At 34.3% G+C, this 18,821-nt stretch overlaps 1 protein-coding gene across 1 annotated transcript; it reads left to right on the top strand.

Moving 5' to 3' along the window:
- The first annotated feature begins 12,684 nt into the window (after positions 1 to 12,684).
- Positions 12,685 to 13,677, top strand: LOC106651335 (uncharacterized protein K02A2.6-like). The gene has a single exon (XM_023458768.1). The coding sequence runs from the start codon at positions 12,685 to 12,687 to the stop codon at positions 13,675 to 13,677; it is 993 nt and encodes a 330-aa protein (XP_023314536.1).
- Positions 13,678 to 18,821: the final 5,144 nt, after the last annotated feature.

Below are 18,821 nucleotides of genomic sequence, written 5' to 3'. Positions count from 1 at the left end.
AGGGCATCGCTGATCTGCGAGTTGATACAGATAACCGCATAAAGGAATTAGTGGAAGACCAAGTCACAATGCAACAGCGCATAGATTCAAACTACGACGAGTTATCGTGACGTTTGAACGGTCGCAATAGTTGCACCAGTTGTTCACTACACCATTTTAAATGTGAATTACCCACGTTCCGATCGCCGGCGGTCAGTGACCTTTGCAATTTCTGCGAGATTTGCTTGACTATATGCAATTTGTACATGTGACAAGGCAAGATTTTAAAATAATTATCAAACAATCGTTAAAAGGTTTGGCGAGAGATTGGTGGGAATATGTAGAATCGGACATTGACTCGGCAGACGCATTCCGCACCGCATTTACACGAAAGTATTGGTCACGCGAGGATCAGCAGAAGATCCGCCATAAACTCGAATTTGGGTATTACGCTTGTACAACACAGCGAAAATGTGAAGCAATCGCCCGACGGAAGAAGAATTTGTTGAAAAATTCGCTCGACATTTTGATGATACTGTACAACAAACCGTTCTTAGATTGAATATCGATAAGATGGAAGCATTCACGCAGATGCTCGACCGTCAGGATCGGGCCGGTCCGGTCAATGCGCCACGCTTGATACCCACCCCAGTCGAGAATACAAGTGCCGCGCGCGTGGATAATCGACAAAACTATCAGAGACCGAACACGACTCAAAATCGAGCTGCATCACCGTACCCGCAGAATCGGAATTCTCCTTATTCTCGCGACGAGAGCTATATGCAGCGACGAGATAGGTCACCGAGCGAACCGCGAACGGACAGGCCTTACCGAATTGCAAGTCCAGCGGAAAAGTAGGTAGCGTTGCATCAATGGAGATAAATAAAAACAGGGGAGACATTGATGCAACGCTTAACTAGAATGCCTACAACAAGTCACTTAGCGTAATTCGCGAAGACCTCCGGGAATATTTGCTATCCGAAAATGATGAATTCGAATTACAGCGACGCGCTGAATGTCCCCGAATCATGGCTCAAATTGAGAGCGTACCGATAAACGTGTTGATCGATACTGGCTCTACCGTAACATACATCAGTGAGGAATTTTACACTTCGAATTACGACGCATTTAAGCCTACTGCTAAAATTTCCCTCACTGGTGTATACATGCGCGGATTCGCTGGTGAAAAATCACAACGAGTGAAGATGCAGGTTCGAGCACAGATCTGCTTCGGGACGTAGGAATCTATGATTAATTTTTTTATAATTCCAAACCTCATTAGCCAAGGCATACTTGGAATCGATTACTTGATCGAGATGGGAGCATTTATTTATTTACTCGAAATGCGCGTAAATTTTCGTATAGAGGGGGGAAATAATTTCGTCCCGTTCGTACTAGAAAAAAGAACCCATCTACCGATCGTAATCATAAAACAACCATACGATGACGACGCGACGGCTCCGCTGTACCGAATATGTAATACGACACATAATATGAATGTAAAGCGAAGTAAGCCCATCAATAGGAAGTCAGAAGATTTCAAGAAATTAATTAATATAGTACTAACAAGTTATAAGATACAAACAATTTTAACGGATCAATACCCAGGTATAAATTCTAAGGAATTCAAGAAATATGTAAATAATAAGGGAATAGAATTAATTTTCACTGCGGTGGATGCACCGTTTTCAAATGGGATAAATGAAAGACTAAATCAAACATTAGTTAATAAAATTAGGTGTAAGATTAATGAAAAGGATCAGAAATTGGCTTGGACAACAATAGCGGAACAATGTGTAGAAATGTATAACAATACAGAACATACAGTTACAAAGTATACGCCTAAATATTTGTTGGAAGGAAAACATTTAAAAATTTTTCCACCGGAGTTAGAGCCTATATTTTCAGGTAAAAATCTAGAGAGAGATAGAAAGAAAGCGTTTTTAAATACAATTAAATCACATAATTACAACAAGGAGAAATTTGACAAGAATCGGAAAATTTTGGAAATGAAAATTGGAGATCAAGTATATTTTGAAAATGGGAATAAGTTAAACAGGAAAAAACTGGATGAATTAAGAATTTGACCATATAAGGTACTCAAACGAATATCAAACTTGATATATGAGATAGATACAGGACACAAAAAAGCTGAATCAAACAAATTTCATAGTACAAAGTTGAGTCCAGTTGCATTTGTAAATTAAACAATTGTATAAATACAATTGTTTTTCCTTGAGAGGGGGAGATGTAAAGAAAAGCCTGACAATTGTGTGTGTGATTGTCAGGACTTTCCTTTAACAGTTTCCCTACTCTGTACTAAAAGTAGTATGAGTGATGGTAAATAGAGTGTGGAGAGGGAAGGTATGAGTGTACGATTGAGTGAACGCGAGAAGAGTGTTTAGTATAAGCGAGATAAAGGCTTGAAATGTTGTTTCTCTTATAATTTCAGGTAATTCTTATATTTGAATTTGTTATTTAGATTTTAAATTGTAAATATTGTAAATAGAACTCTTATAATTTCAGAGCAACACATTGAGTTTTTATTTAACGACTGATAACACCCCATTATATATACTNACTTTGACCTTTCGATCACGTGACGATCACGTGATTACGTCACGTGACCTCTTTACCTTTCGCCATTTTAAACATTTTATTATAGTGTAACCTTGCGCGTTTTGGTACAAGAATAATTTAAATAATAGGGTCATAAATGTGATAATTATGGTTATTTTGGTTTTTTGATTACGTGATTTTAACCTTTCGTTCACGTGACGATTACGTGCTTAAGTAACGTTACGTTAAGTAACGAACCGCTTGATGATAACGTAACCTTGAGCGTTATAATTCGTTCATCATGCGATGCGTCATAACGTGATCACCACGTGATCGAAAGATCAGAGGCACATGATGTCGCCGTGTGCCCAACTACCGTTGCCTGCAACAGCACCTTCACCGTCTGTCTGTTACATCCAGTCTACGGAACAGATACAGCCGATGCAAGTACTACCATATACCCAACCGCAATTTGGCACTTCGACCCAATATTTGCCTACGCCAGATACTGCACAGCCCAATTTACCGGTTCGGGTACTCTTAGTACCTTCCACATCTTACTCATATGGTGAGCACTCACAGTTCGATTTGTTGTATGAGTCCTATAATTTAGACCATTTCGTTAATTATAATTATTGACCTTATAATTAAATTATTTCGAGTGTGAAACCTTATCATTTCAACATAGAGTACATTTTTATTTCAGTAGGGTACCTTATTATTTCAGATACAGTACGAGTCCGATATCGTGGGAGTGGGGGCCAAAGTCGCCGAAACTGGTACGCCCAGCGACACCAGCCTTATCGTCCAGGAAGAGGACGTAACAATTATTACCATAATTAAATGTTATTAATCATAATTATTAAATTTAAACAGCAAATATAACTAATTTAATTCATATTTACAAAATTTTTTTATAATGACTTGATTTATTAATTTTCCACTTTCCCAATCTAGCGATGTTATGCGTTTTAACATGAACCATTATTGATGTTTAAATTTCACAATAGAATAACTATGACGCCTACTTTTATTTAGTATTAAATTTGGCGATGGCAATCCATTCGGTGTTAAAGTATTCAAAAATTCTACCGGCATTGAATTATTATAGTTATACTTATCATATTTTATAATATTTCTTTGAACACAACATTTTTTGTATAGTTCTTCATATTACCATATTTTTTATGTAGCGTTTCCTTTTTTTTCATACATTTATTTGTTTCGATTGATAAAACTATTTTCAAATTATTTCTTGACCTTACTCTTGACAACGCTACATATAATTGCCCGTGACTAAATACTGGTGATATTAACAATACTCCAACGTTATTAAATGATTGTCCTTGTGACTTATTAATTGTCATTGCATATCCTAAACGTACTGGTAATTGTCTTCGTGTCATTTTAAATGGAATATCTTCCGTTGCTGAAACAAAATCTATTCGTGGCACAATAACATTTCTACCTACTTTATTACCACTAATAATTTCACATAGTATACTGTACTTCATTAACTTTATTACTTTTAATCGAGTTCCATTACATAGACCATTATCGATATTCAAATTTCTCAACAAAACTACAATGACTCCCACTTTCAATATCAAGTTATGTTGAGGCATCCTATTAGGAGTCAGAGTATTCAAAACTTCTATTGGCACTGATGAATGCGAAGACTCACCATCTTCATCCGATACTGCATCTATACTTAAATATTCTCGCGTATCTCCTTCCACTTTTGGTAATATTTTATTGTTTAATTCTATCACTTCAACATTAGTCGGAGCCAATATAACTTTATCGTGAGTCGATTCATCTTCCGTTCTTATTTGACGACCATATATTTCTGTTATTATTTCTTCAAATTCACAAATTAAATCATCTGGAATATATATCGATTCATTTTCGGACTCGTATTCATTGCTTCGTTTACCTTCACCTACATGCAGTAACCATTTCTTAAAATTATCATCTTTGACCGTAAGACGCTTATTTTCAAACAGCGAAAATGACTGAAATTTATCCCACAAAACACTATTTTTAATACAATTTTCTATTATTTGAGTACGACTACCATGTCGTACAATTGGTAAGGTTTGTCTAAAATCACCTGACAAAATTACTATTTTTCCACCAAAAATTTTGTCGCTATTACAAATATCCTTCATAAGTCTATCAACTGCTTCGAATGCATGCTTAGATACCATACAAATTTCATCCCAAATAATAACTTGAACATCACGTAAATATTTTCCATATTTAGAATTTGCCATTATATTACACACTGTACTTTCGTTTATATTTAAAGGTAATTTAAAAGCAATATGTGATGTCTTGCCATTCCTCAAAAGATTAGATGCAATTCCTGTCCATGCGACTGGCAATACTGATATTCCCATTTTTATTAAATAATCTATCGTAAAATTTAACAAGTAACTCTTTCCACTACCACCCGGGCCATCAATGAATATATATCGATCACAATCTGGGTCTTCAATGTACTTCAATATTTCATCAAATATTTTTTTTTGATTAACAGTCAACGTTTCTTTTCTACTTTCCAAATCTACATTTATAATATTATTATCCATATTATCTTCTATAAATTCTATATTATCATTTTCATTACCCTGCACATTTGGTAATTCGAAATCACTTAAACTATATCCGTTAATATGTAATATTTTTTCAATCTGTCTTAGTGCCCACTGCGTACCTACTTCTTCTGACATTGACGGATGATAGAAAAAACTTTTATATTTCTCATACAATTCAAGAATATTTAATGGATTATGATGAATACAAATATTCGAAAATAATTCACATAACGCGTAAGGAAATTGAACTTCTACTGCTTCCGATAAACATATATCCCATTCATTATCTATATTTATTAGATTGCGACTCTTCACTGCTTCAATATATGTTTTATACGTAGTACCTTCATATGTTCTAATATCATCAAAAGATTTTGCACCACGCACGTGTAACAATAACAATCTAAGATAATACTTCTCTCTTTCTTTCGGATTCACTTGATACATTCTCGATAACACAGGTTTCGTCATTTTTTTTCTTAAGTCCCAAATTTTTTTTGTATCATCATATACATAATGATACGGTATTTCAATATATAAATACTTATTAGCTTCCGCAGACTTTACATTTAATTCAAACCAAGCAGTTAAGGTTGTACTAACATTTTTCGTTCGTACAACATTCTCTTCCTTATCATTAAAATACACGTTCTGCTCATTTTCTTTATGAACTGCTAATCTAACGATTGCATGTGATATGTCATGTAATTTATATTTATTAATCCTATACATGGCTTCTGGTGGACATAAGTATCTTGTATTAATATATTGATTAATTTCATCATAATCTTTACTTTTTTCATCTATACTTGAATCTCCTTCATGTACGTCGTCGGTAATTACTTTCACCATAGCGCAATCGTGTCCTTTATAACAATACTTAAATAAGTATTTTATGCATAATATCGTAGTACACACTTCAACATTTATGTGACAGTTATACTTCAAAAGAAGATACGGATTATACGGTACAACGAATCGATTATCGGCTATTGTATTCTTTCCCTTAGATTTAAATATTATTGTTCTATTATCTCGTCTTCTTCTATACAAAGGATAGCTGTTAGTATTAAACATTGTCGTACTAATATATTTTTTCGGAAAATTTTTTGTGCATTCATTTTTTTCCACGTCCATACATGGCGCCGACTCATTCTGATAACCGCAAGGACCATGTATCATGTGCTTTTTTACAATCTGGTACAATCGCGGATACATAATTTCATCTGGAATCTCAGCACTAATAATTCTATCAACATCAGTTGAATTACGTACTTTATTACTGCTACTAAGCCACAACAACAAATGCACATGAGGTAAACCTCTTTTTTGGAATTCGATGACATAAGTGAATGCAACAGCTTCGCCAAAAATATGACACTTGGTCAGATCGTTCAACAACATCTGCATCTTTTCATGAAAAACTCTAACAACGACATCAGGTCGATCAGCAACAATTTCATGTTCTTCTATATTTTCCACTATTTCCTTCCATGCTGGATTACAGGTCATTGTTATAAACAAATCAGGTTTCCCTTTCACTTGTACGACTATCATCGAATCTAAATAATTTTCTCTACATGCTCTAGGACTTCCTGTAAAACTAGATGGCAATATCACCATTTCTCCGATCTTAGTATTTTCTTTTTCCGCTTTATTATTAAGATAATCTATCAATCCTCTATACATATGAGTACGTAATTTTGCTTGACTTTTTCGAATAAAATATAACTTTGAATGTTCTACTTTAATCCAAGCGTCTATGACATATTGCTGAGTAATCCGTCCCATCTGCAAATACTGATTAAATTTTCCTCGCATTGCAAATCGATACTTATAAAAATCGCACGTACTTAAATTTTTATTTTTTGTTGTCATTAATTTTATATAAGGATGCCATCCTTCACCACCACATGGAAATATTAAAGGATACGTCATTGGATCAGCATTCTTGCTTATAAGAGGTATTTTTGATATTTTTTTCTGGGGGCGTGAAAATATACACACATCACGATCGATCGGCAAAACACCATCATTACCTACAAATACTACCGCTACCTCATTGCACGTTGGTAAATTATATCTATTTTTATCAACTATCTTATTACGCGTTAATATCATTCTAACTTCACGAGGTTTCTGTCCATTTCTTTTTTGATTTTCGATTTCTTGTTTTTCAACTTCATGCATCATTTCAAAGGATTCAGCATAAGGATTATTTTTACGTATCAAGTTATCCAACATAATGAATATTTCACGCTCACACTTACTATTATATATATTATCTACTCTTTCATTTGTAGCAGCACATGGATCTAATATATACAGTTGCCCGTATTTCCTTGGCATTTCACTTTCCGGATGTAAAGAATATACATTATAATATACTTGCCCACCTATTTTAATAATCGGAATTCCAGGTAATGTTGTTAATGCTGCACTAAAACACGCAAAAGCTAATGCATTATTGTACGATCGAGTATTACATAAAAAATTTTTTTTTCGTGATAATTCAATAATTTCTTCAGGATACGGTGGATCATCTGACAACTTCACATCACCTTTATTACAACAAACATTATATTGTTTTCTTGTATTCAATTCTGATTTAAAGTACTGCGCCTCGCAATAAACACACACACCATCCATATTACCCAAATAATGTTCTTCATAATCAGATTCATCAAAACACAAATCTGCAATTAAAGCTGATTCTATTTTTACCTTCAATTTAGTATTTGATTTGGGCGTATCTTTTTTTTTTTCGTTTCATAGAATGAATTTTCACGTGAAAATGCCGCTGTACGTGTTCGTTTATATTGTTTCAATGTAACTTTAATAGATAATAGACCTGTTCGTTAATCAGCTTCTCGATTTTTATCCGCCTCGTGTGATATTCTTTTATTTATGATGTTCGTTTTTACGTTTTTCTTGCACCTTACAATTTTATCTGTTTTCTTGTAACAATTCAATACATCTGCGATAGATTTCTTTTTCGTTTTTGATATTTTCCTTTTTATTTTCATAGCCAACGATATATTTTCTGTTGTTTCATTTTCAGATGATTCAGATGTTATACATAAATTTGTACTGTCTGCTTTTTTCATATTAGCATCATTCTGTTTCGCAAAATATATACTTGCTGCTGAAATATAATCTTCATTGTCATCACTGCTATCTGAATCAGCTATATTACAATAAACATTTTTCTGTTCAAAGAAAGAACTTACAACTTCTTCTTTTTGTATGCAATTTTTATTTCTTACACTTGATTGTTCAATATTAACTTCGCGATATCCTGCTAATTTCTTCTGCTGTACTTCAGTCGATTTATTATTACAATATAAATCTTCCAATGCAATTTTGTCGTTTAATACATTGTCTTCATCATTCTTTTCATGCATAACGCACGGAAACATATCTAATTTTTCTTCCGCAAACAAACGGTATAAATGGTTTCTCATATGTAATGTGTCATACGTTAATAAACATGGATCTATACTATACGTCAGACTTATAGCATTGGCAATCGCAAAAATACCACAATCATAATCATTTGATTGCGATTGCACTTTTTTACATAAAACATTTATACCAACTTTTACGGGAAACAACTTATCAATATAAAGTAAATGATCTTTATTCAAGAAACCACTATTAGTACTATCATATATATATATATATTACTTTATCTGTGTAATACATACATATCCAATGACCATCATCTAAAGGCCCACTAAATAATATCTGCAGGTATGGTGCATTAATATCAATGGGCTGAATAAGATCTAATCTCTGCAACAATACACATAGTTGCATTTTAAATGGCGTATATTTTCCCAATATATTGTTGAATTTTTCCATATGGTCAGATTGTAACATTCCTTCTTTACTCTTTATTTTTATAATCTTTAATAAATCTTCCATCATTGTGCACTCACTCTTACGTTCAATCTTACGATTATATTTAATTTCAAATTCTCTACTTTGACAATATCCGTACTTTAATTACTGTTCTATTCAAAAATTGACACTCGATATATATCATGAACTATTTTCTTTGCATTACGAATTATTCATGTGTTTATAGTTTAGAATTTTCCAATTACTGCAGCGTCGTATCCTATATGTAAAAAAAATGTCGTTATTCACATTTCATTTTTATGCGCGTTTATTTTTAACTCATACCACATATTTTTATAACATAATATTTGTGGTGGATAGTGCTAACGAGATAACTCCATTTTTTCGTGTAGTGTACACGCCGACCGCCAGGCGCGACGAGATATACGAGCGACTATGCTGGCGGAGGACGTGCTTGCTATACACCTGCAGAGAGTGTGACTTGTAAATTGAATTGTGTTCCAACATTTATTTATTATTCCCTAGCCTTCAGCATTCCTTAATAACATCTTCTACAATTGGCGACGAGGACAAACTAGGTAAGGACGCGTAGGACTAACGTGAAATGTGATTTTCATCGTTGAAAATAAAAAATTATAACCTCAAAGAAAAAAAAAAAAAAAAAGCAAATATGATAGAGTACGAAACGTACTAGAATCGTAATCGAATATGAGAAATGTTTGTATGTATCTGAAGGGCCACGTAGTATAAAGCTGTGCATTTAAGCAAGGGCCACGCAGCATAATAGCTGAATGATAAGTAACGATCAAGCAGTTACAAATGAATCATGTTTCAGATAATGCATCCAATAACCTCAATGCCGGCGACGCTGGAGAGCTTCGATTGCGACGGAGACCCCGCATCGGTCAGTGTCCGATGGGACAAGTGGAAGAGGGCTCTGAATATATTTCTTTTGGCTTCAAATATTAAGAAAGCTGAAAAGAAAAGAGCTTGTCTCTTACACATAGGAGGCCTAAATTTGCAAGAAGTATTTTACAACATCCCAGGCGCTAATGTTGACGAAACAGAAGACAATGACGTGTATGCAATCGCAATTGGTAAATTGGACGATTATTTTGCTCCAAAACAAAGCAAAGTTTACGAACGTCATATTTTTCGTAAATTGAGTCAAGGGAACGATGAGAAATTCGAGCGCTTTCTGGTTCGATTACGTGACCAAGCAGAAAAATGCCAATTTGTGGACAAAGATGAAAACATTATTGACCAAATAACAGAAAAATGTTACTCTGTCGATTTAAGAAGAGAAATCCTGACTCACGGTGATGAAATAACATTGGACAAAATCGTCAAAAAAGCAAATGCCTTGGAAGCAGTGAATAGACAAATAGACATTTTTACAAATAAGTAACGGGAAGATAATCAAAATATTATAAACAAAATTCATTCAGTTGATTCTCGTTCAAAACGAGCTAAAGTCGAATACTGTACACGATGTGGCAGTAATAAGCATTTAGCAGACGATAAGAACTGTCCAGCTATAGATAAAAGGTGCCTCAAGTGCAATTTTGTTGGACACTTCAGAGAGCAGTGTCGTTCAAGACGAACCAAAAAACAATTTAAAACGAATCAAGAGCATAGTGCCAGAATATATAAAAATAAAGAAAATACAGAAATTGATTATGTGTTTCATATTGATGATGATGACTCAGTAGTTCAATGCTCGGTGGGAGGTGTAAGCATACAAATGCTAATTGATTCAGGCAGTTAACACGATATAATTACAGACAAAACGTGGGAATATTTGAAATCTCAAAAGGTACAAGCTTTTAATCAAATAAAAAATCCAAACCAAATTCTGAAGCCATATGGTAGTAATAAACCATTAAATATCATTGGATCGTTCGAAACAAAAATCTCACTCAATGGAAAAGACCAATCATCTAAAATATACGTTATTAAGGACGGGAGCCGCAATCTACTTGGAAAAAACACCGCCATGGCTGTAGGAGTACTAAAAATTGGAATTAATATTAATCATATTTCAACAGAATTCCCTAAATTCAAGAATATATCTGTCGAAATACCCATCGATAATAAAGTAAAACCAGTCATACAACCACACCGAAGAATACCAATTCCATTAGAACAAAAGGTAAATTCTAAGCTGGAAGAATTGCTCCAAAGCGGAATCATAGAAGAAGTAAATGGGCCTTCAAAATGGGTTTCACCGATGGTCCCAATACTAAAAGAAAATGGTGAGGTGCGTATATGCATAGATATGAGGAGAGCAAACGCGGCAATAAAGCGAGAAAATCATCCTCTGCCAACGATGAATGAGTTGTTACCGAGTCTACGAGGTGCTAAATACTTTTCACGGTTAGACATTAAAAACGCATTTCATCAAATAGAAATCCATGAAAATTCTAGAGATATAACTACATTTAGTACTAGCAAAGGATTATATAGATATAAGCGCTTGATGTTTGGCATAACGTGCGCCCCAGAAATTTTTCAAAAAATCCTAGAAAAGATACTGCTAATATGCGAAGGAACGTTCAATTTTATTGACGATATACTTGTGTATGGCACTGACAAAGAAGAACATGATTTAAGATTAAATCAATTACAGGAGGTTTTGAAGCAAAATGATGTACAACTAAACGAAGCGAAGTGCTTATACAGAGTTAAAACAGTACAATTTTTAGGTCATGAGTTATCAGAACACGGAATTCGACCTCTGAAAAAGTATATAAATAGTATTGTATCTACCCAGATCCCAACTACAATCGAGGAAATCCAAAGCTTTTTAGGACTTGTCAACTTCGTGGGGAAATGGATTCCTAACTTGGCAACTCTCACAGAACCTTTTAGAGAACTGCTAAGATTGAAATTACACAAATCAGCCAAAATATCAGATTATCTCACAGATAAGCATCAAAATTCATTCGAAAAACTTAAAGACAGTCTGCAAAAAATAAGCACTCTTGGGTATTACAATCCTCATGATAAAACACAAGTCATGGCTGACGCTTCACCAGTAGGTTTAGGTGCAGTTTTAATCCAAATTGATCAACATGGTCCACGAATAATCGCATTTGGCAACAAAAGCTTGACAGACTGCGAAAAGAGGTATTGTCAAACTGAAAAGGAAGCTCTTGCTTTGGTGTGGGCAGTAGAACATTTTAAGGTATATCTGTTTGGTAAGCCGTTTGAATTAATAAGTGACCATAAACCGCTGGAAGTAATTTTTGGTGAAAAATCTAAACCATGTGCCCGGATTGAAAGGTGGGTCCTGAGATTACAGGCCTACAAATATAAAATTATTTACAAACCCGGTAAATCAAACATTGCAGATCCTCTTTCACGTCTATGCCAAATAAAACAAGAAGAACCGTTTGATAATGAAAATTACATCAATCTCGTCATCGAATATAGCAGACCTAGAGCAATATCACTGTATGAAATAAAACAAGAATCGGCAAAAGATCAGAAAATTTTATTGGTCAAAAAAGCATTGTACAACGACATATGGGACCAGTCCGTCCAAAATTACAAGATATTTCACACAGAATTATGCTTTCAAGAAGGCATGCTTCTGAGAGGAAATAGATTGGTCGTTCCGGAAACTTTGTGACAAAAAGTTTTAGAAGCTGCGCATGAAGGCCACCCGGGAATAGTGGCAATGAAGGGTCGGCTGCGAACCAAAGTATGGTGGCCGAAGATCGACAAGGATGCGGAGAACATGGTCAAGGGATGTAAGGGTTGTACACTCGTCTCAGCGCCAAACCCCCCCAATCCGATGAAACGACGCGAACTTCCACTTGAGCCATGGGTTGATGTGTCTCTCGACTTCTTGGGGCCTCTACCAAGCAAGGACTACATTTTTATAATAGTAGACTACTACAGTAGGTACAAAGAAATAAAAATCATGAAAAGTATCACTACTGAGGACACAGTTAAAGTCCTGAAGGAAATATTCTCTAGTCTTGGCTTCCCATCGACAATTACTTCTGATAATGGACCCCAATTCAGAAGCGATGAATTCGCACAATTTTGCAAACAGTGCGGCATCGTTCATCTAACTTCTATTCCTTATTGGGCTCAAATGAACGGAGAAGTAGAACGTCAGAATAGAAGTGTTCTAAAAAGACTCAAGATAAGTCAAATTGAAAGAAAAGATCGGAAGTTAGACCTACTAGACTATTTGATGATGCATAACAGTACTCCTAATACTACTACTGGAAAAACACCTTCAGAATTGTTTTATCGAAGAATATTTCGAGACAAGATACCTAACATTACAGATTTGGAAAAAAATATGATAATAGATGAAGAAATGAGAGATAAAGATAAGGAACAAAAAGAAAAAGGTAAAATGTACGGTGATCGGAAGAGGCATGCAACTGAATGTGACTTGCAAGTAGGAGAACAGGTGTACGTAACAAATATGTTTAAAACAAACAAGCTGACATCAAACTTCAATCCAGAACCGCACACTGTTACTGATGTAAAAGATGGAGATATACAAGTAAAAAATAATTCGACTGGCCAAGAATCACGACGCAATATTGTCCATCTTAAAAAAATAAACGGAGTTTGGGGCACGGTGAATGACACAAGAAATAAAGGAAATCAAACGCTAGAGGAAGAAAAAATTCAGGATCTAAATCAATAAATTAAAAACCATATACTTTCAATTATTGCTATTTTTCTAATCATACTATGTATTTAAAATTTTATTGCATATCACAGGTTTTATATTTCGTTCTAAAATTACAGTATTCTACTTTGTATTTGGCAAACAAACATATGTAACAAAAAAACTGTATAATAATAATTTAATTGAAAATAAAAAAGGGGTTGTAGTGTACACGCCGACCGCCAGGCGCGACGAGATATACGAGCGACTATGCTGGCGGAGGACGTGCTTGCTATACACCTGCAGAGAGTGTGACTTGTAAATTGAATTGTGTTCCAACATTTATTTATTATTCCCAAGCCTTCAGCATTCCTTAATAACATCTTCTACATTTCGCGAGTTTATGTCATAAATTACCTTTATGTTACGTCTACTTTAATGTACAAATGTCACAAAAACTGAATATAGCTTCTATCATTAATTATAACACCGTGTCTAACGAAATATATCCATCTCGTTGCAAACAATTCCCGGCCAAACGAGATAAGTCCACCTCCGCGATCCCTGTACTGCAATACTGAGTCTACTTTGATTTAATCTAGTGGAGTGAATAGTCAAATATAATCTACTTTAAAAGAAATTTTAATTTATACTGTTGTCTTTATCGAACGCACGTAAAATCGAATTTCAACTACCGCCTATGATTTGCGCTCTCAAGCCCCGATAATATAAACAGTACTAACCAAAGGTATAACATATAATTATTCAAGATTCAAAGTACTAAAATAAATTTTCAAAAAATGTATAAATAATTGCAATCATACCTTTGTACTTTTTTATCTTATATATGTGGCATTTCACATTAACTCTTCTGAGGAGATAAGAAAAAAGTAACCAAACATTTCGATGAAAAATCGCTTCAGCCTTCCAAAGGTCAGGTCAGATTTCCCGAAATTTTCCGCTTTACCCGAGAAAATTGCTAAAAAAACATTAGAATCGATGATCTCAAAATCTTCATTTGATTTTAGATTTTCATCTAGATCGAAAGATCAGTAAATTTTCCATCGATATGGATATTTTTGGAGAGATATTTTTTGATTTTAGCAAGATATCATGAGAGAAATAAGAAAAACGAATTTTTTTTTTCGTGGTTTTTACATGCCTGACCGGCGCAATACACGCTAAAACCACGAAAAATCACGAAAAAAGAAATTATCTCATTAGCCCTTTCAACCACAGATATATATATATGGGAAATTAAATTTCTCAGATATCCCCACATATATCAAATCTATACAAACTAAATACTAACTGGGTACAAAGTATATACACGGGAAGTACGTATACGACATTTTTGATTTTCGTGTACGAAAATCTAAAATTAGTCAACAAAACTCTAAATTACCTAAATAACCCTATTTTCGGGTACGAAAATCAAAAATTTGCATGAATTTCCCCTGAATAGCAATTTCGATAAAATAAACACTATCCAAAAAGATACGATTTTGACGATTTTTGAAAAAAGAACGAAAAATCAATAACGAATTTAATCTCGATAGTCGCAAATCTTACTTCGGATCATACTATTTATGCTAATGAAGAAACCAATGTCAATTTATTTTAATGTAAGAATAACACTAACAATTGTTACACATTAATAACATATATCTCTTCATCCACACTATTCGGCAAGGTATGATTCGTACACATGATATAATGTATATAATACAGTCAAATTAATTTTAAAAGTGAAAAAAAATATGATTAGATTTAACTTGACTGGACTAATAGAAATAATAGTTTGATTGTTAAACTATAGCAAACAATTATTTGTCAAACACAGCTACTTATATAAAAATAGAAGACATACCTTATTATACTATCTATTCACAAACACAACAATAAAATAAATAATTTTTCATTTAACTGCAAATGTGTATATTATTGTAGAATTTACTCAAACACTGATTTTATATACACGAGTCGGTCCTTTGACTTTCAAGACAGTATACGCACTAATTCATATGACTGGCAATACGCATTTTGAAATTCCTATCCTTATCTATAGTCCGACGTAAACATACTACCGGTATATTAGAATACACACATGTGATACGCTATTCTGAACTGTACAGAGAGCGCAGTTACATTCAATAATCGACATTATTCGGATTTAGTCGAAATCATTTAATTTTTAATTTTCTTTTGAATTATTTATCGCGCAGTAAGTGTAATAATGTCTGAGTCGCCAGCACGTAAACGACCCCGACAGGATGTGCCTCCGACCGTGCCAGCATCGCCACAAGAAATCCGGGCGACTAATTTACAACATTTACAGCGTTTCATAACCAAGTAAGTTTAATTCTTGTACAGAAATGCCCGTGTACTTGCAGATGATTGTACCACAATTTTCATACACAAGTTAGATGAGTATTATCGTAGAATATTGCTGTAAATTAAATCACTTTTCATTTCATTTCAGGCTCACATTGATGTTAAGAGTAAAAGTTAAGTCCAACATTATCACCACTCAAACTCAAGAGCGTATGTTTAATGTCATATTCATCGATGCTGAAGGCCAAGAAGTAAAAGCCTCTATCTCTTCCTCATTAAACATAGAGGAATTGTACTCTTTGATCAAGGTAACTCCTACTTTAAACACGTATTCCTGTATATTATTATAACACCTACTTAATATTAAAATTCCAATGTACTAATTTTGTCAAACTTTTTCACAGGACGATAGTGTTGTTATGTTGAAAAACTTCCTTATAACAAAAGCAAATTCGAAATATAACAATACGGGTTGCGATCTTGAATTGTGCTTCACCGATGACACTACAGTCGAAGATGTGACTTCGACGAACCCCAATTTTGCTACTGTACAAATAAAGTACCATTCAGTCACTGAAATAAAGACAATTGAAAACAAAAAACCGTGCAGTAAGTATACCACTTTATAATTAAGGTGATACCTTGACCACAATTTTTTGAAAATCAGCCTGAAAATAAAGTTACAAAAATATACGTTTTTTGTGCTTGGTCGGTAAAAATTGTAGCCAAGGCATTACCTTAATATTTCTATAACTTCAATAATTATATGACTTATATATTTAAAAATTATATTTTCCAGATTTCAGGGGTCGCATCATTTCTATGCTAGAGGAAGGGAAGGTATCAACTTACAATAGTTTTAAAAAATACACTGTTGCAGATGCTGACGAGGACACGGTAAATAAATAACTTATCTCCAACTACGTTTTCGATAATTTTTTTATAGCAAATTTCTTTTTTTCAGATTACTATTACTTTATGGAATTCACAGATTCGAAATTTAAAAAAAATGATTCAATCTCAATTATGAATGGGTCCGTGATTTACTATCAGGGAAATGTGTCAATCAGTGTCAATGCAGGAAGCAAATTGGAAATTAATTCATAAATGTATCAATGTAAGGTGTTGCCGAAGCCCTAATTTTGCCCGACCGAGCATTGAAAATGTAAATTAAAACAACTTTTTTACTAGACTGATTTTTGAAAAACAGCTCTGTGGAGCCCTTCATATTGTAGTTGTAAACAATACGGAAAGCTCCACAGAGCCGTTTTTCGAATATCAATCTGAAAATAAAGTTACAAAAATATACATTTTCTGTGCTTGGTCGGTAAAAATTCTGGCCAACCCAGGTGAAAATAGTATGTCAGATCTGACTCCAGATCTGGCATCAGATCTGGTATAAGATCTGATAAATGTACGCCAGATCTGATACCAGATCTTGTATTAGATAATCGACATCAGAACTCATATCAGATCTGACATCAGATCTGATATCAGATCTGAAGTGACTGTATTGCCTTTAATTAATTAAACAATAATAACTTTATTAATAATTGAAACTTTATAACAAATTTAGTTATATTTTAATAATCACATCGATAATACCTTTAAGAAAAATTTGTTTAAATAATTGAAGGCATTACAGTCACTTCAGATCTGACATTAGATCTGATGTCAGATCTGATATAAGTTCTGATGTCGATTATCGAATACAAGATCTGGTATCAGATCTGATGTCAGATCTGGTGTATATTTGTCAGATCTTATACCAGATCTGATGCCAGATCTGGAGTCAGATCTTACATACTATTTTCACCTGGGAAAGCATCGCCTTGATAAATTTTGGATTAACTTTATATATGCGACTAGTTAACTACATTTATCAATTTTGTACAAATATGTATAATTATAAATTATTTATAAATCCAGAAAAATTTGAGTATTTCTTGGCTCTTCCTTCACCCTAACTATAAGACTCATTTATATTATAATATTACATTTTTTACACATTCTTCTTTGGTGGCGTGCACCAAGTGCCCGTTCTGGCCCCTGTTGAAACTTCTTCGGGAAAATTTTTGTTCTCGTGTTCTCGCGGATGAGTTTGTGGCGAAGAACTTGAACGTGCCGACCTGGTGCACCGAGTCCCCGTTCTGGCACCTGCTGATACTTCTTCGGGGAATTTTTTTGTTCTCGTGTTCTCGCGGATGAGTTAATGGCGAAAAACTTGAACGCGTCGACCTGGTGCACCGAGTCCCCGTTCTGGCACCTGTTGAAACTTCTTCGGGGAATTTTTTTGTTCTCCTGTTCTCGCGGATGAGTTTGTGGCGAAGAACTTGAACGCGCCGACCTGGTGCACCGAGTCCCCGTTCTGGCACCTGTTGAAACTTCTTGGGGGAATTTTTTTGTTCTCCTGTTCTCGCGGATGAGTTTGTGGCGAAGAACTTGAACGTGCCGACCTGGTGCACTGAGTCCCCGTTCTGGCCCCTGTTGAAACTTCTTCGGGGAATTTTTTTGTTCTCCTGTTCTCGCGGATGAGTTTGTGGTGGAGAACTTGAACGCGTCGACTTGGTGCACCGAGTCCCTGTTCTGGCACCTGTTGAAACTTCTTCGGGAATTTTTTTTGTTCTCCTGTTCTCGCGGATGAGTTTGTGACGAAGAACTTGAACTTTCTTTTATTTGTTGATTCTAATAAAAATTCATTAATCCCATATTCGAAAACGATATATAAAACTAGACTTTCGAACAAGAAAAAAATGTACATTTGAAAATTATTATTTATCTTAAAGTAATGTAAAAGAAAAAGATATTAATGTTTATGAATTAAAAGCAGACATGTTAGTTATTTA

Source organism: Trichogramma pretiosum, unplaced genomic scaffold (genome assembly GCF_000599845.2).
Source record: "Trichogramma pretiosum strain Unisexual culture from Peru unplaced genomic scaffold, Tpre_2.0 scaffold95, whole genome shotgun sequence".
NCBI classification, from domain to species: Eukaryota; Metazoa; Arthropoda; class Insecta; order Hymenoptera; family Trichogrammatidae; genus Trichogramma; species Trichogramma pretiosum.
This window is presented reverse-complemented; position numbering and strand designations above follow the sequence as displayed.